We start from the raw sequence: 27,912 nt of genomic DNA on the forward strand, positions 1-27,912 counted from the left end.
CTCGTGGACGAGGCAGGTGATGCCGTCGATGCGGACAGGCGGCCCTGCTGAGAGCTGAAGATGCACTTGCCCTTTAAGTTCAGTGATCCTCCAGAGATCCAAGCTTTTACAGCAAAATCCTTTGTTTTGCTGACTAATCGTGTATTGATTTTAACAAGTTGTTAAGCCCAAATAAGGTTGTCAGGCCACTGCCAAACAACTCCTCTACCTGTAGAGGCTCCAAGAACAGAGAGCTGTATCTCCCACTGGAGCTACCATTTGACTCCTCTTCTTGATTTATTATATTGAGAGTGTAAACAGGATAACACTTTACTTTGGGCTGTTTTTCTTAGTCGTGCAGTAATTTAATACAGACAGCAGAGCTTACAGTTTTCACCTTGTTTCATGCATACATTGCCTTGTGCTTTGTGAGGGAGGATGTCTGTGGAAATATATAAATACATGCAACACGCCATCAAGCATCACTCCCACGTGCAAGTTGTCACGGAATGTGTCAAGCCTGCGAAAAAGGGGAAATTACAAATGAAGTTCAGCTATAGATAAACACTAGGGGCATCTCACCCTCGCTGTTCCTACTGATGCATGAAAAACAGTTCCTGGATGCAACCTGAATTCAGTTGCACTGGACTATCTGCTGCCGATGAAAGCCAGCAGGTCCTTTGCATTATTCTTGATAGAACTGCAGAGAGAACATAACAATGCCAGCTTGTTTCCATTTCAGTAGACCTTGGAGCTGCAAATGAATAATATATTGGAGGCAACTCAGGGGTAAATGAATAAATCTGCAGTAGGTGGGGATTTGGAGGGAGGAGTGGGAAGTGTCATAGAGCTACAGCACTACCTTGTGGTAAAGAAAGAAATTGCAAAGTATGATTGAGGGAGGTGAGAGGTGAAGCAGATTGCAGCAGTATACTGTATTACTCTTATGATATACTGCTGCAATTAATTTTGACACATTTAAAGAGGTATTTTCATGTGTTTTTGTTTATGTCGTCATTTTTTTTTTTTAGTTTCCAAGCAGCAAATGAATCGTTTTACATGTTTTGTTTTATTTTATTTTATTTTATTTTACACCTCTGAACCCTGCGCAAGTAAAGTGATGTCAATCCAGATTTAAAAGGATTCATTTGTGGCTTGGATACTTTTGAATTCTTGTGAATTATTTTAAAACCTTGGGAAAGAAGACAATGCAAAGAAATTTCCCACAAATTGCATGAAATTATTTGATTTAGAAAATTATTTTTTTTAAAAAGGCTGGGAGAAAAATCTTAGGAAATAATGATGTTTATAACTATATTATATAAATATTCTATATTTAAAATTATGTCAGAGATTTATTAAAAATTTTAAGGCACTTTTTCAGGTCATATATTATTGCTTTTTTGTTTGTTTTGTTTTTAATTTCCTCTTTCTTTTTTGTATATTTAAGAAATAACCTAAGTGCTTACTTCCCATGTTTTTAAAAGTAATCATGCCAATTTGCTCAGGTTTCAAAGGGATAAAGATAACTCGTGATTGGTGGTTTCAATTGTCCCCACATTTCAACTTTGCTCTAAAGACACAGAAACATTTAACACAGACATCATGACCTCAACAAATCCCCATTATATTTGGCATTCTCTGTCAGTGAATTGGAAAATAGAATTGTTCTGCTCCCCATTAAGATGAGACCATGTGCATAATTGCTCCGTCCATGCTGGAGATAATTAATATCAATGACCCTGCTGACTTTTCAAATGCATCATGTTGGCTTTAATGATGATGTGTCATAAGCAGCCAGAGGTGGAGACACCCAGCTCTTTGTTTGCTGGCAGACCCAGACCAGGGGCTCCAGAGCTGACAGGTGAGACCAGGTGAATAATTGTCTATGGCATCTTATTATATTGCCAGGATGATTTGATTTACTCCAGCAGCAAATGGTGGGAATAGACCCAGTGTCGTTGTGGGTATTGGATTAACGAGGTTTACGCACAAATGGACCTCACACTGACGGCAGATACATCATGTAAGATTAAAGAGGGTTTCATGTGCTTGTTGTAGCTGTTCTCTCTGCCTTTTTACATTATTTTATCACTCCACGTGTTATACTTTAGTGTTAAAATATAAATTATTTTACATTTCCTATATGAGGAATTGACTTTTATTCATCAGCTTTTGTGGTTCCAAGGAAGATTTGAGCATGCATCATGAAATTTGTCAACTTCCCACCAAGAAACAGTGTTTGTCTTACATTAAGTTAATCACTTATTTATTTATTTATTTAAATGCCAATAGATGGTGACTGGGACACTAACATTTATATGTTTCTTGCAGAACAGAGTGCAGCCCCCAGGCTGTATTTAATAATAGAATTTAATAATAGTTCTATTAGTTGACAAAAAAAATGCAAATACTGTATGTTTTTCTCTTTTATTCACACAGATTTAATGACTTAAGAGTTTCTAGTTTTACAAACGTGATGGCTTCATCTTACTACTGCTCTACCCTTGAAAATTCTCAAAATAACTATTTAAGAATAATAATAATAATATTTTTACAACTATCTATTAAATGTTTATTTATACGTTCCATCGTTAAGCAAAATCTTATAAAACATTTAGAACAAAAAAACTCTATTAATCCATAACTTCTCACTTCTGTCTAAAAAAGGTATTTAGGCTATGAGAGGAAAACTACAACTCCCAAAAGCAATAAAATGACTGCTTATAATATACCGACATCTGATTGGGTTATCCTAACCCACGTGACTAAATTCGACGAATGATGAAACACCCAAACAGGAAGTGTTTCTGTTCTGCAAGTGGCTCAACGTGAAAGTCAAGTCAAAGCTAAACCTTCGTTAAAATACAGTTTATTGTGTTCTTTATTGTCTTGAACTTGTCGCAACATGTTGATTTGGTAGCGGTTTCAGTGTCTCAAAGTGCAGCGTTTGTAACGATGTTTCATGCTGCAGCTAAAACGCTTTCTGTTGCAACAACCGCTGCAGTATCTCGGGGAGTATTGTTCAGTATTCGACATTATTGTAGGAGGACACCCGCAAAACTGAGAGTATCCGAAGCGGTTTCAGGTGATGAATTGGGAGCGAAAATCAAAGTACAGGTAACGTTAAAGCAAACTTCTATCACGTCAGATTTTCTGCTTAACAACCATTTTCCAGTAACAAGCTGCTTGATTTAACGTTACTGTGTTTTCGTGTATTTTCACAGTATTTAATGTATAAATATTAACCTATATTTCATATTAATATTGCCTGCACTCACCTGTTTTTATATTAATCTTTTTTAAGCACTGGAAACTTATGTTTTTTTGTTGTTTTTTTTTATTCACTTAGCTGAGGGACAACTCAGCTATGCTAACTTTAAATAGTCATATTTGTTCTTTTTAGATACCCTCAAAACTCGCAAGTGGGTTTAAAAGGATTGTTTTTGTTAAAATCTCCAAAATCACACCATCTGACATATTATCACCAGAAACTATGAAATATATGTTTTTACAGTGGAGAGGGGCTCACTCAGAGAGGCTCAAGAAAAAATAAACCCCAGCCACTCTCCTAATCTGATCAATACAGTACAGTACCTAAAATGTATAACACTAGAATGTAAAATATGTAAATACAATATATTTTAAAAGTATGCATTTGGCTACATTACAATTTATAAAACCAGTGTGTAAAGTCTAAGACATATAAAATATATGCATTATGCTACAATGTAAAACACAGTACATAAAGAGAAAAAAAGAGTATGAAATATGGACCAATATACATGCACAAATGTACATTTACTAAACCTTAAGCGTGCACTGAAAGATCTGTTATCAACACATCCTTGAGTTCCAACTAGCGCTGCATGTGGCCTAATCTATGACAATGCTGTACTTTGCTTTCCAACCATAACTGCATATGGATACCACAAGTGTATAAAACCCTGATTCCCAAAAAGTCAGGACACTGTGTAAAATGTAAAAAAAAAAAACAAAAAAACAAAACAAAACCAAAATGCAATGATTTTCAAATCAGTTCTGAATTATAATCAATTAAATACAGTCCAAAGACAAGATATGTTTAATGTGATACACTTAGTTGTTTTTTAACAAATATGCACCCATTCTGAATTTGATGCCTGTGATATGTTTGCAAATCAAATTCAGTTTGAAGTTGTATTTTACACAGCGTTACAATGTTTCTGGGATTGAGGTTGTACTTTTCATTGACATTTTATTGAAAAAGAATGATGAGTGTAATTCTTACTATAACATAGAAACAAGAAGATATTTTTGTGTTACCAGAAGGACCAGCTAAGTGTAGTTTGATTTGTTTTCCTGTTGCAGGGATGGGTTCGCTCAGTTCGACCACAGAAGGCAAATCTCTTCCTCCATGTGAACGATGGGAGCTCTCTGCAGTCACTGCAGGTCGTCGCAAGTTCAGAGCTGAATGATCAGTGAGCTCTTCAGTTTTATTTCCTGTAGATTATCATTGACTAAACAGTTTAGGCACAAAGGAAGCACATACACAAAATACTCTCTTCTTTTCTCCCCTTAAATTCAGGTTGCTCACATTTGGTTGTGCGGTTGAAGTCACAGGAACTCTTAGGAAAAGTCCAAACCAAAAACAGCCCATTGAACTGGAAGCAGACCAAATCGATGTAGTTGGAGAATGCAAAACTGTGGTATGGGAAATAATCTCCTCTAACTTCACACACACATGATTCTAGCTTCAAATGATCCCTTATCTTTGTTTTAACTTTGTATGAGGCCATCGAATAGGAAATGTAGTTTAATATTGTCGCTTTGTCCTCTTGTTTCAGGATTTTCCCTTCAAAATCAAAGAGAGACACGGCCTTGAGTATATTCGCCAGTTTCCTCATCTCAGGTGTAGAACAAATGCCTTCAGCTCCCTGTTGAGAATACGAAGTGAGGCCACTTCAGCAATTCACTCGTATTTCAAGGTGAGAACATGATTGGAGGAGTTTTTAATCAAATTCAAAGCAAGACTTTTTGTATTTATCTTTTTATTTTTTATTTTCCAGGAAAATGGCTTTGTGCATATTCACACTCCAGTCATCACCTCAAATGACTGCGAAGGAGCAGGGGAGCTCTTTCAGGTCGAGGTGAGTATTTACACGTGTTTATATTGTGTTTAAAGTTAATGTCATATCCTATTAATTTGATGCTATTTTAGCTATACGTGTGTTGATGGTTTAGCACGTTCTGTTTTTGTGCACCAATTGCCTGGAATAGACTACCCATACACATAAGAGAAGTAACTTCTCTAGATAGTTTTAAAAAGCAGCTCAAGACCCATTTCTACACTCTTGCTTTTAATTGATTCCATCTTCTACTTATTTTTATTGCATATTATGTTTGTTATTTCTTATGAACTTGTTTTATGCTGAAACGCCCTTTTGCTGTTTTTATTTTTGTTGTTTAATATTTCTTTTGTATTTATATTTATATTGTCTTTGTATTTATATTTCTTGGCCTGTCTGCAGCTTGTTTTCAAAGTTATGGTATTCATGTGCTGGTGATTTAATTTAATTTAATTTAATTTAATTTAATATTTATAAATATATACATATATCAATATTGGTTTTAATTTTTAGCACTTTCACGTGTAAAGCACATTTAGCTGCATTTTATGTATGAAAGGTCCTATACAAATAAAGATGATGATGATTATTATTATTATTGCATTCCCTTTAGTGTGTGTAATAGCCAATCTACCCTTTGGCATGAACAGAAAGAATAATAAGACTGCTTAAAATTTTAAAACCTCTACTTTCACCACAGCCAGCAGGCCAAGAGAATAAAGACGAAGAGAGCTTTTTCTCTGTCCCAGCCTTCCTGACTGTGTCCGGTCAGCTTCATTTGGAAGTGATGTCAGGGTGAGATAAACTCCTCTGGTGATTGTCTGTACTTTTGTAAAATTCACACGGCATACTTGTTTTTCCAGCCTCAGAAAATAAGACACAAAAACATGCACATGCACTAAACAATATTTATAATTATGCCATGTCACGCATACTCTTCTAGGGCTTTTTCTAGAGTCTACACATTTGGGCCAACGTTTCGGGCAGAGAACTCCCAAAGCAGACGCCACCTGGCTGAGTTTTACATGGTGGAGGCTGAGGTCTCCTTCACACAGTCTTTAGAGGATCTCACCAAGGTACACCATGTCATTGTCCTCAAATACAATATTGCACTATGATAATGATCAAAGTGACACATAACACAATGTAATATAGCCTGTTTATCATTTTTTAGTCATCATATTTCTTTGCATATAGTAGATTAATTTCTTACAAGGGTTGTGTTGGTATTAGATTTTCATGGTACAATAACCAATATCACTGTTTTACAGTATCACGTATTAAACAGCTATTATTACCAGTTACAATGGTCTAGGATTTGAAGTGTAGACTCATTCTGACACTGGTACTGGTATGAGAAATTCCTCTGATGCTGCTTTAAATGCTGGATGTGGCATCAACAATTACGGAAGTCTATGCACATATACCATACTAGTCATTTATTAATAAACTTAGTAGTTTCATGCCTGGAAAAAACAGAGGTTTTTCCCCAGAGAATCTGTTTTTCTTTACTGCTCTACAACAGTAAGCTAAACAGCAGCCACTGGCAACTACTGTTTTAGAGCAGTGAAGAAGAATTGATTTCCAGTAAACGGTGTTATGTTAGCTGTAAGCAAAATGTCAGCATTTAATCTGAGAAAGCAATACAACAATGATAGCAACCAATCATCCACAATGTGTTAGTAGCATCCGTCAATTCTTTTTTTATTTATTTAACATGATGGTATCAGATTGGTATCAGATCGGTATTGGGAAGGAAAAAATGGTACTGGGACATCTCTATTGATGTGTATTGGTATGTGCTGTACTGTGTGAACACAAGGTTTTATCATTTTGTCATCTTTATTTTCTCTCACAGTTAATCACTTTGAAAGATCACTTTGTCCTGAGAAGAAGAGACTAACTAGCAATAAAGGGACAGTTCAGATTTTTTGAATTGGGATTGTATATGGTACTTATCTATAGTCATTGTATTACATACAGTAGATGTCAGTTAGCACGCTCCCAGTTTGGAGAAGCTGACCGGAGTCCGACATGGAAGCTAAGTAATGTACTGCTACAATACTTTTAAGTGTATGCACTATTTAGAGTATTTTCACTGCTTTACCTTAATATCAGACACTGATTTTCAGTGGGAAAATGAAACTGTTATATCGCTCTTTTCAAAGCTATACATTACTCAGAAAAACAGTGATTTAACATCTTAAACATATTTTGTGTCATTTTGGGACTTTGGCATTTAATAGAGTTGGTTTGGATTCACCGGCAGTGGACCAGCAGCTCCCCTGTTCAGCAAGCTTAAATGACTGTTTTTCGTCAATGGAGTCTGGTGGCTTTGACGAGAGCATAGCTGGGGAACTGAAGCTGTTAACGGCTGCCCTGTCAGAACAAGCTGTTTGACAGAAAGATAAAGATGTGAAAATGCTATACCAATACTAACTATAGTGTACACTTCAGCTGATATTGGTGTTTTTTGTTGGGGCTTTTTTTCAGGTGGCTAAAATAAGTTTTGTTGCTGACCCATCCACAGCGATACATTGCTTAGCTTCCGTGTCGGACTACAGCCTGCCTCTCCAAAATCAACAACCAACATCTACTGTATGAAATACAATGTACGTGAATAAGTACACCATTCCAAAAAAAAAAAAAAAAATCCCTTTAAAGTTGTTTGGTAACCTTTTGATAAAACACAGCCATCACAGCTTGGCTTATTCTTTAAACATGAAGATGCTGGATGAAGTGAACTAATGTCACATGACATCAATTTCTGTGTACTGAAGTTCAAATCTTACACTTGCCTTAGTGACTTTTAAAGTTGCCTTTACACCAAGTTGCCCAGCGAAGCTTTAATTATTAATCAGGGCCCCGCTCCTTAGGTCATGGAGGACATGTTCAGATCTGCCACGGAGCATGTCTTGGCTCACTGTGTGGAGGATGTGGATTTGTTTCACAAGCATGTGACTCCTGGACACAGGGTGAGTCCTGAAGGGCACTTATTTAACTTGAGTGCATAACCTGACTCCTTATACAAACCAGCCTCAGCTACATCTGACTGCATTATTCTCTCACTTACATTTTTCTTCATATTTTATCCTTGCACTCTTAAGGACACTGTAGAAGCGATGCTAAAGAAGAAATTCCCTGTGTAAGTCTCCATTTTTCAAACATGGCATATAAAATTTTATCAGCTAAACAATAAAGTGAAATGTTAAAGGCATTGAATAACTCATACTATCTTTATCTACTTTTAGGATAACCTACAGTGAGGCTATTGACATCCTAAACCGCAGCTCTCAGAAATTTGTTTTCCCAACAGATGTAAGTGTTGTATTTTCTCCCTGATAAAGCTTATACTTTATGTTTTATACCAGCGCTATTATTTCACAGTGCTCCACATTGACTGCAGCTCTCCTTTTCTGCAGTGGGGTTGTGACCTTCAGACAGAACACGAGAAGTACCTGGTGAAACATTGCGGCAACATTCCAGTCTTTGTCACTGATTATCCGTATGATCTCAAGCCTTTTTATGCAAGAGACAACCAGGATCATCCCAAGCATACAGTAAGACGCAGTTACGCTGTTACACATGCGGACTGAATCAATGATTTAACCAGTCATCTCCATCCTTGTAATGTCAGTTGGGTTATCGCAGCAATTTGCATATCTACGCTCCCGACTGTGGTTTGTATGCAGGCAGCTGCGGTGGATCTTCTTGTGCCAGGAGTTGGGGAGCTCTGTGGGGGCTCGCTGAGAGAGGAGAGGCAGGATCTGCTGAGGGCTCGGCTGGAAGAGTAAGAACATTCACTCCAGGGGTATCTGAAGGCCCATGTTAATATGTTTAGGCTACGGTTGTCAGTATCTGCATAGTTGCCTTAAATATGATGGTATTTTAATTAATAAAGCCCAAGTATGGTCACTCTTCGTGTGCATGCACATTTCACAAGTGCTGCATTGGCTGTTTTCTATAAAACCATCCACAGCATCTCAGACATCTTTTCAGGATTCTTTCCACCTCACAGGGCAACAATGTGCAGACATTATAAAATGAGGCTTTTATGTCCCTGACTTACCACATAGTGTTGGCAAAACTAAAGGATACATTTGACATTTATATTGAATATACATTAAAAGGGTAACTTCTATTTTTTAACCCAGACCCTATTTTCCAATGTTTTTGTGTCCAAGTGACTACTAGGAATGACCATTTTTTAAACTGGTCCAGTATTGAGCCAGAGTGCTGCAGCCAGCAGCCACGAAACAGGCTCCAATGTAATAACTCATTTGCATTTGTGCGCTGTCAGTTCACATCCACTAAAATTGCTTGATTTTACCACTGATAGGCTCAGATTGTTATTTTAAGTGTCACATGATATTATGGAAAGGCTCCCTACAATAATAGACCTTTTTGTTAAAGAGCAAGACCCTTTATTGTTAACCAGAAACAGTCCTAAAATTACTATTACCAAACTCACCAGACTCCATTTAAAAATACTGTAATTTTATCATCGTAAAACACTTCATTTGAAGTCAACAAAAACAAAATAAAACTAGCAAATGCTTTCTTTGTTCATCTTGTTTCAACAATCACCAACTCTGATTTGGTTGAAATAAGCCCTTAATTCACACAATTAGATGTAAAAATATGCTGACTCTATACACCCTTATATACTGTTTATTTAAATGGTAATTGTTGGTTTGACAGTAGCAATTTTGGGGCTATTTCTGGTCAAAACTTACTCTTGAACAAGATGATCTATCTCTGTAGGGATCCTTTCCATAATGTTGTCAGACACTTAGAATAACAATTTGAGCCTGTCAGTGGCAAAAATAAACACATAAATGAATGTATATTGATGGTGCACAAATGCCCCAAATGGTTACATTGCAGCCTGTAATGCTGCTTACAGCTGCAGCCCAAACTCGCTCAATACTGAGCCAGTTTCAAACATTGTTGTCTACACTTAGACACAAAAACATCCAGGTTGTAAAATTCCAAATTACCCATTAACATTTATACATTTATATTATTCAATTATATAAATGAAAATAATGTAACAATTAACAGATTTTAGATTAGATTAGATTTTACTGACAGTGTTCAGTAGCTGTGGACAAGAACAAACTTTTGTCATATCTTTGTCAGACACTGACACTGACTGTCCGGTGAATTTATTCATCACTTTAAGTGCAATCCTGATATGTAGAGCCCCTGGTGTGAATTTGTAACCCTCAATCAGTCACAGAAGAAAAAGTCTGCAAAGAAAGTTCACTATGTTACTTGCACATGGATTGATAATATATAAAAACAATGCCAAAGATGATTTATTGTAGTTGTGTTTTGCACAAAGGTTCTTACATTATTTATCATACTTTTTCAGGGTTGGATTAAAAGACACCTACAGCTGGTAAAATATATTAAAAAGTCTTTATGTTAAAAACATTTTCAAAGAAGCATTTTTACACAGCAACAGAGTTGTATGACATGTATTTTCTTTTTTTGCAGGTATCTAGATTTAAGGCGATTTGGCTCCGTCCCTCATGGCGGTTTTGGACTGGGATTTGAGCGATATTTGCAATGTATTCTCGGTGTGGACAACATAAAAGATGTGATTCCTTTCCCTAGATTTTCACATTCATGTCTTCTATAAAACACTTCCAGCCCGGCAGATATTTATTTTTAAGTCAGTGAAGTCTGTTTTTGATGTCTGGCAAACATCAAATAAACACAATATTCAACATTGTTTTTGTTTTTATTGGTTTATTTGTGTTTGAATATAGGTCGTGTTTTTTTTTAAATGTATCTTTACCTAACATAAAACATTAAAACATTATTAGTATTTGGGAGTACTCTTTACCAAAATTTAATTTAATTTTCTAATTTGTACAAGATCTTCAGTCCTACAACATATAGAGGGAATTTTCTTTATATTTTTCATCACTTCCAAGAAAAGTGTTCAGTTGCATCAAATTATATCTCACCTGCAACAACTTCCATATTTAAAAACAAAATTGGTTTTCAGAGCAGAGTATTCCAACTTTCCACAAGATGGTGCTTTTCCCCATCTCACTCGAAAAATGCGACTCTTTAGCTCAGTCGATAACAGCAGCTATTGATTCTTAATTTGACATTTTTAAAGGCGCATTTAGACCAAAAAAAATCTTTTAGTTTTGATTGATATTCAAATATATTTGGTGAAGCATACAATACATGTTTTATGTAATAATGTTGTATTGGATGCGTTTCCGTATTTGAAATAAAAACAAATACATTTAACATCTGTTTTGTGTGAACGCAGATAAATAGTATGGTAGGAATCTTTCTGTTCCTGCTTTATTTAAACTCCTTTTGCGATCCTGAAGCTACTTTGTGGCGAGCAGTTCTCCCACCCTGTTCATCCCAGCGCAGCCCATCCCTCTCTTTGCTCGGTGGGCGTGGTATGAGTTGGGAAAACAAACTGCAGACACTCTACGATACTTCCTCACCCTGCATCAGTTGAGTTTACCCGCGGCTCCTCGTCAGCTGGCCGTGCGTAATTCCCCAAGAGTCGAGTTGCGCCTTTTTTTGGTATTCTTTCCAACTGTGGTTTTGCGCGCTGGTTGTTGCGCACGGGAGCGACTGGTAACATCTCCCAGCACTTTGATTTTTTTTATCAAATGGGGGGAGCAGACTGCACCAGCGAGAGCCAAACGCCGACAGCACTTTGAGGAGGCGAGCCTTCAGGAGCCGTCATGTACTAGTGACAGACGGCGGTTGTAGAGCGAGAAGAAACAGCACACACTGACAAACATGAGCGGCGGCGAAATCATCTTCCAAGGCTGGCTGAGGAAGTCACCTCCGGAGAAAAAACTCCGAAGATATGTGAGTGCATTTCACTTTGTGTTTGTGAGTGTGGTAGAGGAGTTGTTGCGTTGTTGTGTTTTTGTTCATCTCAGAGAAGTGCTGTGAGATATTTTTTGCCCAAGTTATAGCAGGTGCATCCCACCACCATCTGGACCTCTCCCCTGTTTTTAATGACCTACAGGAGGCTCCACATGTTATGATTGTGAAAGTTTTCTATGAAAATGCCAGGTTTGACTTAGAGCCCACTGTGGGGTCCTGTGGCAACATGGAGGTAAGCCTGTGTAATACCCGACAGCTGTCTATAATTTAGACTAATTAGCTATCAGACACAACTGCCATTTGGCTTTATCCGATCATGCTGAGGTAATGTCTAATCAAGCATTGATGTGACCAGTTTTCATCTGACTGGTGTCACAACAGTAGTGACAACTGCACAGCACTTGAGTGCCTTGATAAGGCTTTATAAGCCAAAGCTGCTAGTATCTCGCTGGGTGCCGGGCAGGGGACTGCCTACAAATCAGATAATAGGATTTATGGAGGCAGATAGAACCATGAGACAATCTCCTATAAATACAGCTGTCCACTGTTTATGTATGGTGTTGCATTACCAGGCTTCTCCATGTTCCTACGAGCTGACTTTGCCATGATGTCATCCTTGTGTTTCATCTGGAAATCCATCCTTGAATGTCTTCAAATGCAGCCCCCCTCCCCATTGTCCTGTCATTTCCTCATTGTCTTCCACTTAAAGCTGGCTAATGTTTACACAGAGACCACCGTGGTCTGTGTGGAACAGCAGCTGCAATGGTACAGAGGAAAAAACTTCCTTGGTTCATAGCAGTACTGTATAAACAATGAGAAAAAAACCCTCTCACAAGGCAAAAATTATGGCCTTCCTCAGGCAGGAGAGCGGTCCTTCTCACCCTGTATCCCTCCCTCAGCTATAACCTATAAACACCAGCATGCATGCAGTTTGAGCCAGAAAACAGGGTCATGAGATGGAGTGTCCTGAACTTGTGAATGCCATAATCTGTCAATCTGAAATTCCTTCCACTTAAAGTCAGGCAATGGACAATCGGAGCCATTTACTCACCAGGATTGCTGTCATCTGACATAGTTGACGTCCTAATGCAGAGGGATATTTTCAGATACTACTTTCACATACTCTCAGACATTCCAGCCTGAAGGTGTGTTTCTCAAGGAGCACGGTGACAAGTTTGATCGGTCATTATATTGGAATGAGCTGAGGAGGTGTAAGGAATATATTGTTTCAGAGCTGTGTTGAATTTTGCCTCTTTTTAGGAGATTATTTGCAACAATGAAGCCCGTTCCCTGTCAATATTCCACCTCTTTCTACCACAAAGTCCCCCCTGAGCCAGACGAGGCCTGTGTTTGTTAATCAGTAGTCAGTTGTTGAAATGATTGGTCATTGTATTCAAGAAAAAGTCTCCTGTGACCTTCCACAGATGTGAAAATGTGGCATGCTGCTATGCAGCATAGGATCCAGTGCAGGCCTGAGAGAGAGTAAAAACTGGTACTACCACTGGCATGCAAATCATATGCAAAGTCAGGGAGCAAAACACTTGTGGCAGTTGAAGCCTGGATCTGACGGGGGTGAAGACAGGAGACGACATGTTTATGCTCCATAACAAGCATGACTAGTCTTGGTTAAATGCTAGGTAATTGTTTACAAATTCTATTAATTCAAGCAGTGACTCACTCTTTCTACAACAGCTGCTTGCTTCACAAACACATGATAAACTGTCTGTGTCCCCCCTTTAAACATGTGACGGTGGTGCTGCAGGCGTGTGTAAAACAGTGTAATGTCTCAGGGCTGCTAAATGAATCACTGGTTGGAGTTGATCTCTTCTTGGGGCTGATCAAGGCTCCAGAGGTGGGCAGTGTTTTGAGGGGAGAGAGGTGGGAGTGGCCTGGTTGCTTTTATTGAACATTGTCCAGAATAAGCAGAAGGAACATGAAAACAACTGACAAATCCAGCACTTACTCTTGCAGGGTTCTGTTGAGGTTGTTTTACTCATCAGTCAGTGGTCAGACAATATGCTGCATCATGTCTGCCACATCAACCCCCAAACTGTCTTTTTATTTGTAGCTACAGCTCAGGTGATAACAAATCAATATAGGGTTAAAAATATCTCTGACTTGTATAAACAAAAGATCTTACGTCTTTCTAACATCCCATGTTGACATAAGCATAATCACAAGTCCTTTAAAGGAATCATGCAGGCACACTGTGAAATCTGATGAGTAGATTTGACTTTTTTCACAAAAAATATAGGAAACCAATTGCCTTGAAAAATGTAAGTATAACTATTTGTACTGATGTGTTTACTTTATATCTAAGTTTTAAGTTAACTTAAAATTACTTTTGTGTACTTAAAATTGTGAAGTTGTTGCAACTTAAAAATGACAACTTCAGTCTGCCAATCTTTCTAAATAGGGGTGTCTACACTGTATCGCTCATGATAATACCAGTGTAATTTTTAATATGATAAGAAAAATTCATTTAGTGATAATGGCAATATTTCAAATGTTTGACATAATGATGTCATACCATTATGCACAGTAAAAACAAGCATGGCTAAAAGTAAAATTGCTACTTCAAAGGGTATGGCATTCAGCAGCTGTTTGTCTAATTTAGTTGATTGTTTGATTTTATTTTATATTTTATGCAGAATCTGAGTTGCTGCTGTTGTTAACAAACTAAAGAAATGAGAGATACTTTTGGTTTAGTTTTTACTCAATAATTGTAGGGAAACTGTTACATTTATGTTGACAGTTTTTTAGTATTTTCTCATATCGCCAAGAATATGGTTAATGCAAAAATACCCTGAAATATCATGATATTATTTTAGGGCCATAACACGCAGCCCTATTTCTAAGTGCTGTAACTTCAATAAACCAAGTGTACTTTGCTATAAATCTGTATTTTGCTGTTTGCAAAAGAGTTAATCAAATTTGTATATTCTTAAACATATTACCTTAGTAGCTATATTTACTTATTAGTTATATTTACTTAATGTTATGAGGTTATTGTAACCTAAAAATGTTTAATAAAATCAATCTTCAATTGCCATCAAACCAAGTTTACTGTGCTATATTTCTGTATTCTTCTGGTTGTAAACTAGTCAGTTATATTTATATATTTTTAAACACGTTAACAAAACAGAATCTCCAAAATCAAGTTAAGTCAGACAAACTTGGTTTACTGAAGTTGCTAACAGTTAAAAAGAAAAAGGTAATTTCACCTGTCATTTTTAAGTTGCATCAACTTCACAAAATAAAAGTAAATACAACTACATTTTGCGTAAACTTAACAATTGGATATAAAACCATCAATTAAGATATAGTTATATTTATTTAACCTTTTTCAAGGCAATCGGTTTCCATGATTATTTTAAGTAAGATCAACTTGTCAGATTTGACAGAGGAGTCTTACTTTGCATGCACACTATGAATCATGCATGCAACCTGTCATACTGTAAACAATTTAATTCCTGTTCTCAGGTCGGGATCAAGCTGCTGTTGGCTAAATCCTCCCATCTGCTTGTCGTTGTATCTGACATCACAAAACATGTCTGTTCACATACAGTAAAGCATTGCCACATTCCAGACAGATCATATCGGCAAGATGATAGTTTCTGCTTTCTCCCGCTGCCAGTTTCTCTACTGTCTTGCCCTTGTGGATGGAACAACCAAAGAGAGAGGAAGAGAGGTGGTGGTGCTGGTGGTGGGGGGAGTCGTGAGTTTTTTGTAGCAGGCATAGCAGAGCAGCAGCCCCTGTGTCCCACTGTCAGCTGCTGGGTCTGCCGTTGTTTTGCAGAGGGGCTTTGGGAAGTCCTTGCCCTCAGAGGTCAATGGAGAACGCCTCCCAGTTCCTGCTTTGACAGACACCCAGCGCTCGCACAGACATTTTCCTTGTTCCACTTTATCTGTGGGCCCTCAAATGGGCCTTCCCCCAGCAGCTACAAAACTGGGGTGGCTTTATGTGTCTGCAGTATCAAAGTCAGATTAGTTTATCATTGTTGGATATGTTCGGCTAACAGGATCCTTGTGATTGACACAAGGCTGCAACCTACGATCTTTTTTATTGTTGGTTAATGTGTTGATTATTTTCTCACTCCATTTCAGCAGCAAAATGCCTCTCCAGGGTTAAAATCTCCTTTAATCTGATTTATCTATTATTCCTTAGCATAAGACACATAATAAATAGCGGAAAATGCCTATTACAATTTCTCAGAGGCCAGCGTTATGATCTGTTAGAAGTTCTTTTGTGTAAGCAACATTTCATAACCTAACAATCTCACATTTAAGAAGCTTATCAATCTTATCAAAATTGTCCCTGAAACATTTCCTGTAAATTAGCTTTTCAGCAGCTCACTGACAGTCTTATAGTTGTTTGTCACAGAGTTATACTTTCCCATCTTTTTCTTTCCCAACCCCAAGTGCATCCACTCTTTCCCATTCATTGTGAAAATCCCAGGGTGGCCTTGTTTGAACCTTTGTCATAATATCCTGTCCTTTGCCATGAACTCTGCCATAGCCTGTGTGTTTTCTGCTCCAAACTTAATTATTGCACCACTAGCAGATGCCAGACTTCCTCTGGATGGTACCTACAGGAAGTGTTGTGACAGAGGTCCCATGACAGGGAAAGATATTGAAATGCTCTGTAAGTATATAAATGTATTTCCATCTCTCAAGACTCTATTAGCTGAGCTTAAAAATACTGCTACTTTCTGAAGGAAATTAGATCCCATTGATTTTTCTCTTGTGATTTGGGGCAGCAGTGAGAATGTTTTTTACTTATTTGCTGAACTCTGAGAAAGTATACTATCACAGGGATGATGGTTTCATTTAATGGTGCTAAAAATAGAAAATGAGTTAGACCACAACAACATGGCTCATAAACAGCTGAACAAAAAACAACTATTGGGATCAGTTCATTTTTATTTCAGACCCCACTACTGATGCAGAGATCATAAATGATTACAGCTCAGGAGAGCATTGTACCAGTGAGAGCATAAGCAAATAATTAATTTGGCATCTAAGATATAGTTTTATAATGTTCTGACTAGGGCTGCACAATATATTGTTTTTTTGTTGTTGTTGGTTTAAAAAAAAAAAATTCATTGCAACATCAACTTACAAAATAAAAGCATTGCAAAAGATTGCGATATTGCACTTTGAATGTTGCAACATTGTAATAAATACATTCTATCTGTTCTGGCTGCCCCCTGAAAGTAGAAGATTCGGATCATCAGGTGGAGACCCCTTTGTTGACCGAGATTCTTCAAGTCAAGCAGTCATTTCTACTTTTTGACAGTCACTGTGCAGTGTACTTCCATTGATATTTTTGTCTCCAGATAAAGCTGAAGAGTGAGCACTCCTTACTTTCATATTGCTCTGTATAGCAGGTAGCTGTAGACCCTGGGTGAGTCTAAGTAAGACGGAGGAAGCTCCCTGGAGTAAGAGTCGCTAAGACAACCTTACCTTCTGCCTTCTGCTCAAATGTGATTTATTTACAGCTCTCAGCAACTTAATACAATACAATGTCTGGCTTTGTTTGTCTAGTATCAGCAAGAACTGCTGCACATTTCCAACCAGGACTGGCGCTGAAAGTTTCGAATCATCAGTTGGAGACCCCTCAGTTGATTTAGATTGCGATAAGTCGAGCAAATTTTTCTTTTGCTTTTTGCTAGTGTGCTGTGTAGTGTACTCCTGGGGACATTTTGGTCCCAATACTTTACTGCAGAGTGAGTCCTCTTGACTGTCACACTACTCTTTGGTAGAGGTTGCAATGGAACAGAGAAGGAAGAGATGCTGTACCATAAGGCTCTGACATAACATTATTAAGTGATGAATTCACAGCTTATATCAACTAGATATGACACAGTCTTCTGTTTTTGTTTGATATCTAGTGTTGGCAAAAAATGTTGTTGCACATTGCCGGTCCATCTTTGGCACCATTAGATTGTTTACTATACTACATGAATGCCACTGTCACACTGAACATCCTGCTGAACCCTGTTTAAACTTGAAAACTTTAGATGGGGTTGTTAAATTTGATTAGACATAATTCTGAGTTGGTTACAGCCCTATTACCAAACCACTCTTTGCATGGTTAGCACAAATTAGCTAGGAGGGCTAACTTGCCTTGTTTACCATGTTACGTGAAGGTAGCTATTACCCTGGATATCCCACCAAACCATCTTCAGAAATACAAACTTTAAATGGAAAAAAGGAACAAATAATTGAATATTCATACTGATTAGCGAAATACAATTTGGCTGACGTAATTCTGACTCGGATACAGCCCTACTGTCTGTACTAGGTGTTATTTTGTCTTATACGTGCCATGCTCCCTGGCCAATCAGAAGGAGCACTCACTATAAGGCATTGTCTTATTGGTCAGAATCTACATGCAAGTGAGGTTTATTAGACTAGTGCTGCCATTGTGCGCTGCTTGAAGGAGGAAAGTCTGACAAGATGAGTTCAGACCGAAGTGAAACTGGTGCATAAAAAAAAAAAAAAAATCACGTCAGCTGTCTGACAATATTTTGGCAACAGAAGAGATAACCTGGTACAAACACAGGTACTGTGCAAGTCTGAATTAAAAGTACACTATCTGTTTATTTATTGAAAGTATGAAGTTACAGCGATATTCAACAATGTTTTTGTACCCTGAATATTTTGATCAAATCATGCAGTCCTAAATCTGAGTAAGAGTAGAATAAATTGACCACTGATTACAGATACAGTTAATTGTTTGTTTCATGTCTGTGTGTCTACTTTACCAAGACCCTAAAACACCAACTAAGTAGAGTACCTTGAGATTGCTCCACTGTCTGTTTTTTCTATATTCTGATTTGTTTTTTAGATCCAAACATGACATCATCTAAAGGAATAATGCCCCTGACTGCTACATGTGCAAGTAGCTTACATGTCATATGACTTTCATTAGATAGGTCCCTGAAGCAAATAGGCTTTGCAGTTCTGATGGCAGTCGGTAGAAATGCCTTTTGGTGCCCCACTCAGCTGCAAATTAAGACATAAAAGTAACCGCAGCACAAAAAGGTCATCAAAGTATTATTAGTAAAACCAAAAGTTTTCATAAATGGTTAAAAATATGAATATCAGTTCTGACATTTGAGGCTTTAGTGTGAGATTCATTTATTTACCCTGTGACAGTTGACTTAGCAAACTTGCTTTTTCTGACTTGCACCCTGCTTTACATTGAGAAACAGTTACTGACACGAAGCCTTTCTGATTCCCCTCTAAACAGCTCTGTTTGAGCAGGTTCAGACCAGATGATAGTAGATGCTAGGGAATTTATTGTTATTGCTCACAAAGACCAAGAAATACAATTAAAATAAACAGACTTAAAATGAATGCATCAATGCAGATTACTGCAGCACTAGACTCTTATGCAAACACAGTGTATGCAGGTTGCAATAACCATCAAAAGCTTGCAAATGTGAAACATCTAGAAATAGGAAGGAGAGCATGTTATTCCCTCTGCACAGCATATTTGTAGACAGTGATATTTATACCTGTGTTCCAGCAGGCGGAACTTTACTTGGCGGCTATTTTCTTCCTTGCAACATGTCAGTATTTTCTGTGAACCAGGGCTTTGATAAAACCTGAAAATTGTCTTGCTCTGTTACAAATGGTGCACTACATTTTTAAAGAGCATGAAGCATCATGGTTGTGATAAGTTGTAAAGGTGTCACTCACACGGAAGTAGATATTTGGAGTGATTCCTGGAGATTTTGTTGTTGTTTTTTAAGAATGTAACTGCTGCAAAATACATAAACCTTTGGTACACCAGTTTCTCTTTAGATCATTCTAAAAACATTGTGAGATATTAGTATGACAAAATAATCCAAGGAAGCTTTCAAGCACATATCTACTGCAGGGAAAATGAAATATGTTTGACCAGATGAGTAGCAGATTATGCACTATAAAGTCAACTCCTCTCATGGAAAACACAACAAACAGCAGAAATATAGTGAAATGGCAAAATGACCATGCATTTTTAGATATCAGCCAAAAGTTTCATAGTGTGCAGTCTTTGAAAATGTGTTTTATGCACTTTAAAAATAGTCCCACTATTTGAACTTGCTCATAACCCTCAGACACTTTGTTCCTCAGTAAAGTGGGAGCTGACGGTCACTTTGGGCTTTATTTAGACCAGCAGAGACCAGAGACCATACTGTATGAACTCTGGAGGCAGTTGAATTGTGAAACTTAAACGCTGACAGCTGTAAATATGCTAAACTTAGGCAGATGACGTGTTGTTTTCCTGTTTCGTGTGAAACACTTACCATGTTGCAATTGGTTGTAGGATTTGGAAATGTGTAAGCAAAGTGCCTTTCGTCTGAGGTTGTCATCATTGGTGGTTGTATTAGTCAAAATGCAAACAGGAACATGTGCATGCTTGTTGCATTGCGTCTCTATGATTAGTATATTTTTTTGGATCAGTTAGCTCCTTTTAATGCTCAGAACTCTGTGTACCTCTAATATCTTCTTTCTCTGAATATCCAGACAGTGATGAGTCATCTCAGCTCAGCTGTAGGAACTGAAATGTCCTACAACTGAAGCTCAGATAAGAATAATCTGTGAGTAATTTAGCCAGTGCACAAATATAGACCTCACTGGAACACAGTGAGACAAAATAGGACAATATCGTCTGATGTTGTCAAAAATATCAATTTATTAATAAAAATAAATTTTGAATATTATAAATTCTGAATAATGCCTCCAATACTCTTTTTTTTTTTGCAGTATAGACATGCCAGTGCCAGCTGCTTTTTTTTTTATTGTTAATGTTTACCACAGTCAGTCTGCTGTTCTCTGCTGCTGACAAAGGAAAGGAAAGTTGTTATTGTCATGTTATAGCCAAGTTGTTTATCTTGTAATTAGAAACAACAGAAAACAATTTTTGTGCCCTCAGTGTTTTTCACTGTGGAGGCAAATATCCATATTTTTCAAGGCATAGTATAAAAGTTAGAAATCCCGGTATAGTGAAAACTCTCATGTCATCTAAGATCAGTGGAGACAGTGATGCTGATCATTGACCTGTGTGTCCAAGGTTTTTAGGTGACATAATGCACCCACTGGGGGTGGGTGCATCTTGGAGGTTCACGGCCCCATCATTTATATTCATTAGACATGAATTAATCTGGATGTAATAGTTTGATTTAATTGCATTGATGCATTTCTCCAGTAACCATTTGAACACATCAATTGCTTTCAGTAAATCAGCTCAGGTAAATATATCCTCTGCAATGTGGTTCTTTTTGCCATTTTAGTATGCCATATCATATATAAATTTTATTTATTTGCTATCTGTGTGTTGCAGAAAACATGAACTTCTTCGGGTTGCAGTGACGTGCATTTGCTCACACAAATAGGAAAAGAAGACTCTTAGCACAACCAATTACTGAGAGCAATGAATTCATTATTGCAAATTCTGACAAATCATCATGTGTAGCATTAAAATGGTTTCACAGGTCACAGATGAACATTATCTTTTTTTATTGCCAGATGCTATGCTGTCATTTCTGTAAACAAAGAAATACCACTGCATTAAAGAACATGGCATTTTTTTACAATGTGCCATTTGATAAGTGTATTTATTCTTTAGGTGAACTGTGAAATTATTCAAGTGAAACACTCCAGATTCTGCACTGTTGAATATTTCAGTAGTGTGTGCATGTAGACATTACTACTGACAACTTCACTGTGTTGGATTGTGTGCGCTGTTATGCTGCAGCTATGTGATATATTTTCCAATCTATTTGCACACGTGCAAGATCCTGAATGCACCGTCAGAGACTGACTTTAATGATGCACACAGGTGCGTGAGGAGTCTCAGGCCCTGTGACGTTTGAGCTGGAGCGATGGTGCGACAGATATAATGTGCTGAGGTCAGACTTAACCCTCCTATGTAAATATTTCTACTCTGTGGCACTGAAGAGACTGGTACACAGAGTTCCCTCCTGATCTAATGGATGTGTTTTATATCCACTATTGTGCATCTGAAGATTGATAGTAGGTAGCCTTGGTAGTAGTCAGAGAGACCAGGAGATGCTTGCGGTGCGCCCTCTGTGCACAGACATGTATGAGCTGCAGCAGATGGCAGAGGCAGGGGAAGTAGCACAAAGAGTTCTGATTAAAGATAATGCTTCCCGTTAGTCAAACTGTCAGGGCGGGCTCACGCTTAATAAGCCCGGCCTTTTTGCTGATATGGAGACATGGCGAGGGATTACTCATTTTTCTAATGATGGAAGTGTTCAACTGCAAATTGAGGCTGATTATATCTACCGAGGGCTTTTTGAGAGGCTGTTTTTCATAGGATACAGTACAGATTTTGCAGATCATTGCTTCTGTGAAGTGAGTGAATGAGCACTGTAGGTACCAAATTCAGCATCACTCTTTATCATCATCACACCTGTAGGATGGAGCTCTCCATCACAGTCACATGATGGCGTTGTACGTGGTATCATATTTCCTATAATGTCATGAAAGCGGAGCCACGTCAGGCTCGCCTCTACATGCACTAAATGGGTTTCAAAGCTGATGTCTTGCTTAAAAAGAGAACTCCACACATGAAGGAGACATCAGGAGTTAAGTGTTCCTGCTCTGTCTGTCTTGGCTTTCCGTGGCTAACCTCCCACCTGCTTTATTAACACACAAGAATTTATGGCCCTTTTCTGGTCTTATCTGCATTTGTTATGTCTTGCAGCTGCTGGCCTTCCAAGGTCAGTGTTTTGACTGTTGTGAAACCTGAGCAGTTTGATTTAAATTGCAACGGCGCTCTAATGCATCCGTTGGACTTTCTACTCTCAGCATTTCTGTTTAACATCTTTTCATGTTTACTTCTCTGGGTACACGGACGGGACAGTTGTGTCCGACCAAGGAGCATCTGGATCTCTTCACCGCTTGAGACAGATAGCGTGCTGGAGCTGCTGAAAATGCAAAAGGCCACACGTTGTTGGCACACTGTTGCACTCCTGTTTTGTTTGTGACATTAATTTATAGGAAATGCTCCAGAAACGTGTGTTATAAACTTTGTCTGAGACAGCTGTCTACTTAACATTTTGCTTAGAGCTGAGATGCGGAGCCCTGTGAAAACTGTAAGGAACTTCACCATCCTCTGTCATGTCTATTTGTAGTTTATTTAAGCTCACTCTCTACATAAACTGTTGTCACATAGAACTTATACATGACATGTGTCAAGCACAGTAAAGGAACTTTTTTATTTTTTGGTGAACTATCCAGCTCTTAAATAAGGGATTAAAGAAGTATTTCATGGCTTTTTCATTAAATTAGGGTGTCTCTGCAGTAAAAAGATGGAAATACTTCTGAAATTGGTGCTCCATGACCAGAAAGAAAAAAAGGACACTTTAGTTCAAGAGGTAGAAAACCTACAACTACCAGAATGCACTGTGCTGCACCAGACCAATAAACATGATGCTAAGTTGTATATGTGAAACAAAGGCGGCCGGCTGGCAAGAAACAACCTCATATTTACAGTTAAACGGTAACCTTGTACATGTTTCTGAAAACATTTAAGGCAAGAAATATGCATCAGTAACAGAATCTTGGTGTATATTTGATCTCTGCTGCTTAGTTTTACAGTTTGTGCAATTTTTTTTTTTGGCCTCCGTTTTCACTGTGCAGGAAGCAGTATAGCGCTCATTTTCTGTTTACAAAAACTTGCTATTATAGTCAAAAATGGCACAAAAATGTCTTTCTAAGAACTTCTTAGGCAAGAAATAGGCAGTATAGTTACATAATCTTGATTTATATTTGATCAGCACTGCCTAGTTTTACCGTTTGATCAGATTTCTGTCCGAGTTTGAGAGAGGGAGAGAGGCGGGTCTGTCTCTTGATACACTTCTATATGTTCATGGTGGTGGCATGGGTGGCAGGCAATACAAAAATGCAGAAGTACAGCCTGAAGTTCGAGCAACAGCCCTGCGAGCCAGCAACCACTTAAAGACAATGTTTTGCACAAATTTCCATCATCTGGCGAAGTTTGGCCGTGGAGGAAAGGGTATCTAGGCACAACAATTTGAAAAATTGCTGTAAAAATATGGCCAAATTCACAGTAAAATATAGTTTTTTTTAATTCAGTTATACACTTGATTGTTTTTTAAACAAATATTACAATTTAAACCTCATATTCTACTGTTAAAGTAATTTATAGTAGTGACACTGTAAAATAACAGAAGGATGCTGACAACCACATGCAATTCAGCAGAAATCTACATTGTGACAAATTACTGTAAAAATATAGCCTAATCTAACTTTTTATTTTTCAAAAAACAGTAAAACATTGTAAATCTTGATGCTTTTGGAACCAATATTACACTGTAAACCTCATATTCTACGCTAAAATACTGAAATATATAACTGCAAATTGCTGTTGAAGTTATTTACTGTATTGAGAATGTAAAAGTGCAGTAGGATGATGGCAGGTACAGCTGCCATTTTTGTAATTTTACAGGAACATTTCTTACATTGCACTGGTTAGATGGAGAAAAGATTGTAAGTTAATTTACTCATACTCTGCACTGTTTTCTGGTTTAAGACAAAGCTGGTTGAAAATAGGCGAAGTATCCCTTTAAATATCAGAGCATCTTCATTCTCTGTGTTTCCTGATTTTTTGGGAAAAGTTTGGAAAGCACTAGGTGTTTTTACACTGTGTGAATGTCCAGCTATATTTGTCAAATGTGACTGGATTTCATTTCCTCACTTGCTGAAACTATCATCTGTTCCTGGAATGTGGGCTGACGTGTGACCCACTATTGATTAGGACCACATAATCAGTCCTCTGTCGTCATTGTCTGCCACAGCCCATCCAGCGTTGTCCCCTATCGCCACATTAACCAGAATCACAAGTGTTTAGGCATTCCCTCGCACAATCATGGCCATTATAGCAGTCCCACCTTTTTAATTCATGCATTGCAAAGCGCTCCTCGCTGCTGGTCTTTTGTTCAGAGGTGTTTTGTGGAAAAAGATGAAATTCTATTTCTTCATCCAGGCGCCAGAAGGGACAAGAAATGAAGTCACTGATGTGCTAAATATTCCTCCTTTGTTCTTCACTAACTTTGAGAAGCTGGGAAATGGCACCCACGTTGAATAGATGTGGGATGAATGCATTACAGGGATTCTTGTGGGAGGGCTATATCTGCTGTTCTATTAACTATTCAGGAGGAGGGAAATGAAAAGCTGAATCATGCTAACATATGAGCATTTGGTTGTCTCCCAGAGGCAGTCATTATAGAGTTTAGTATAATCTTTCAAAACAAGCTTTACATGGAAAAGTCAAAATAAAAATCTTATAAAGTTAAATTCCAGGGTGTAGAATTTAGGTACATCTATTGGCAGAAATGGAATACAATATAAGTATGTTTTCTTTAGTGTACAGTCACCTACAAATAAGTATAGTTTTGTTTTTTGTTACCTTAGAATAAGCTCTCTACACAGAGAGCAGGTCCTTGTCTATGGATATCGTCATGTTGAACCGTCATGTTTCTGCAGAAGCCCAGAATGGACAAACCAAACACTGACTCTAGATAGAGCCATTGGCATCGTGGCATTGGCCACCATAGCCTCTCATTGTGGAAAAACACAGATTTTTGTAAAAAATGTGAAACTGCTTTATTCAGTGTTTTTACTGGTTTGAGTCACATGATCTGTTAGTTTTGTAGAGGAGGAGACCTCTGCAGATAATTCAGCTCCTGTTGAAAACCTCAAACAATGAACACTGAAGGAACCTGGTGAAGCATCTTGTGATTGCAATTCACCATCCTGACTGCTTTATACCACTAAATCCACTTAAATCTTACACACTGCACATTATAGATTATATGGTTTTCAAAACTTTTGTTTAGTGTTTTTGTACACCATTAGTATTCTTTAGTTATTAAATCTATCCAGTGCATATGCTTAACAGTTTATCAGCTCTGCAAAGCAATACAAGAAAAATGTCCTCATCCAAAAAATTAAGTTTTGGTTTTTTGTTTTGTTTTTTGTTTGCAAAAATAGCCAAGAAAAATGTCATTAGCTACCTCTTAGTGCCACTTAGTGTAGCTCTTTAATAAAAGTACAGAACACTATAAATGAGAAATGTGATCACTATTCCACTTTGAAGTAGTTAATGCTGAAATTTAAGATTCACAGTCACGACAAATAAAAACTGGTCACAGTTCTGCTTATTACAGCATGACAGTAAAACCAGCCCACTAAACATGAATAACAAAAAATTCAATTCCACTTCAAGTGGTGTAGCAGCTTAAGCTAAACATGACAAAAAAATCAGTGTTTACTTATTGGAGTAGCAGCATTACAACAGAACCTGAGTATCTGCTCTCTGTTTATGACATCTGTGTGATGGCAGATGTAAACAAAGGATTGTGCAGGGCGCATGATCAATAACTGATCCCAAGCAATTAAAAAATGTGTCAATCGGGCCCAATACAGATCCCTCTGATCCAGTCGGGGACTACATTTTTCATTTTCCAAGTATTATCGATAAACACAACCAATGCTAAAATAAAATTTTCTTTTAATTTAAAATTGTATTGTAATTGAAATTGGTGTACATTATACAGCACAGCATACTTTCATAATTTTCTGTTTGTAACATTGAAGTATGAAAGAGTTAAAATAAAAAAAATAAATAAATGAGAAGTGGAAGTATATGTTGTAAAGTTATTAATACAGACAACAGTGACACTAATAATATGTTTTTCTCAAGAAGTGGACAAAAATCAATTTTCAAATACAGAATCAAAAGATCAGAGAATATGTATAGAGCTTGCAGTTTTTTGAAAGCTCATACTGATCTTTGGCTGCTTGGAGGCTTTATTCTGAAATTAGTTACTGAAGATCCCCCCGACCACTTTCCTCCCCCTCCTAATTGTCTCCATGCTCTGTCCCCTCCCTGAGAAGCCCACCAGTGGGACCAGTGAGAACACTGATGGGATCCCTCTCACTCCACCTTGTACTATAATTAAGCAGTAATGGCCTGGCACCAGTGCATTTCCATGCTGTCTCATCACAGTGTGTGTGCACATCTGTGAGCACTGTGCCGCTGCTGAGATCAAACGGGAGACATGTTGCCTAAGGCATCCAGTCCCGACTGTAACCGAGCAGTCAGTGTCACAAGAGGTAAATCGGCCCCTCTGCAACACGTGGCCCGTACAAAAGCTGGCAGAAGATGAGAATATGTACACAAATGAGGTGGTTAGAGCGAGGCTCCGCCGCAGCTTCACAGTGCCGGTGTTTGTGCAGCTGTGCAGTGTGTGTGGTGTGTGTGCTGCAGGTAAAGCAGAGTCAGACAACTACCTGCTGTCTCCTCCTTATGCTTTAATAGTAGAGGGGAAAACAAGACTATCCCAACCTTTAACCTGGAAAACATATGTGTTTAGTTTGGATGTTTGCTCATGCACATTTAAAAACATGTGGACTGATGCTTATCAGGCAGCCTGTTGACTCAGCCTACTACTATACACACTATGTATTGCTGTGTTGCTGTAAAAGGCACACCTTGGATAACTGTTTAGGCCGCAGCCATCTCCACGCTCATTTGTCAGTGTTACTAGGACAGTGGAGATGTGTTCAGACATGGGCTTATTTCTACTGTTTGATTAGATATGTGCAAATATAGTTAATTATTGCTATGACTTATCAGCCATCGCCGCGTGTTTATCTCCGAAATATGCTGTTTGAAGCCTCGGAGAAGTATCAACACATACCAAACAATGGTATCCCTTTTGTATGAATTTGTTTGTTTTCCCACAGTGTCATTGTTTTGCAGTCTGCCAAAAATAGAGCAAAACATGTCGACTTATCAACATGCAAAGAAACAAAGGGAATTGAAGTTTTGATCCTAATTTTAGATGTAAACCGTCGCTCGAAAGAGGTTTTCCTTCCCAGCTATCCAAAATAGATGTGT

At 37.9% G+C, this 27,912-nt stretch overlaps 2 protein-coding genes across 3 annotated transcripts in view; both read left to right on the plus strand.

Moving 5' to 3' along the window:
* Window positions 1-2,753: 2,753 nt before the first annotated feature.
* On the plus strand, window positions 2,754-10,827 carry nars2 (asparaginyl-tRNA synthetase 2, mitochondrial). The gene is made up of 14 exons (XM_088079191.1): window positions 2,754-3,099; window positions 4,330-4,439; window positions 4,547-4,667; window positions 4,806-4,946; window positions 5,028-5,108; window positions 5,788-5,882; window positions 6,031-6,163; window positions 7,964-8,062; window positions 8,195-8,232; window positions 8,339-8,405; window positions 8,510-8,647; window positions 8,780-8,877; window positions 10,465-10,491; window positions 10,590-10,827. Exons 1-14 carry the CDS (start codon window positions 2,938-2,940, stop codon window positions 10,732-10,734), a joined length of 1,455 nt encoding a protein of 484 aa, XP_087935317.1. The 5' UTR covers window positions 2,754-2,937; the 3' UTR covers window positions 10,735-10,827.
* A 715-nt stretch (window positions 10,828-11,542) lies between these two features.
* gab2 (GRB2-associated binding protein 2) overlaps window positions 11,543-27,912 on the plus strand; it is a 54,401-nt gene continuing 38,031 nt past the window's right edge. For both annotated transcript variants that reach the window (XM_042486699.2, XM_042486700.2), the window contains exon 1: window positions 11,543-11,945. In XM_042486699.2, the coding sequence (XP_042342633.1) occupies window positions 11,874-11,945 (72 nt within the window). In that variant the 5' untranslated portion in view covers window positions 11,543-11,873. The remainder of the gene's footprint in view (window positions 11,946-27,912) is intronic.

Source organism: Plectropomus leopardus, chromosome 6, assembly GCF_026936395.1.
Source record: "Plectropomus leopardus strain MGB_pleo_1.0 chromosome 6, ASM2693639v1, whole genome shotgun sequence".
Taxonomy (NCBI): Eukaryota; Metazoa; Chordata; class Actinopteri; order Perciformes; family Serranidae; genus Plectropomus; species Plectropomus leopardus.

Coding starts and splice junctions, on each gene's coding strand:
- nars2 (XM_088079191.1), top strand. CDS start 2,938: ATGTTTCATGCTGCAGCTAAAACGCTTTCTGTTGCAACAACCGCTGCA. Junction 8,233..8,338: donor CTAAAGAAGAAATTCCCTGT/GTAAGTCTCCAT, acceptor ATCTACTTTTAG/GATAACCTACAGTGAGGCTA. Junction 8,878..10,464: donor CTGAGGGCTCGGCTGGAAGA/GTAAGAACATTC, acceptor ATACTTTTTCAG/GGTTGGATTAAAAGACACCT.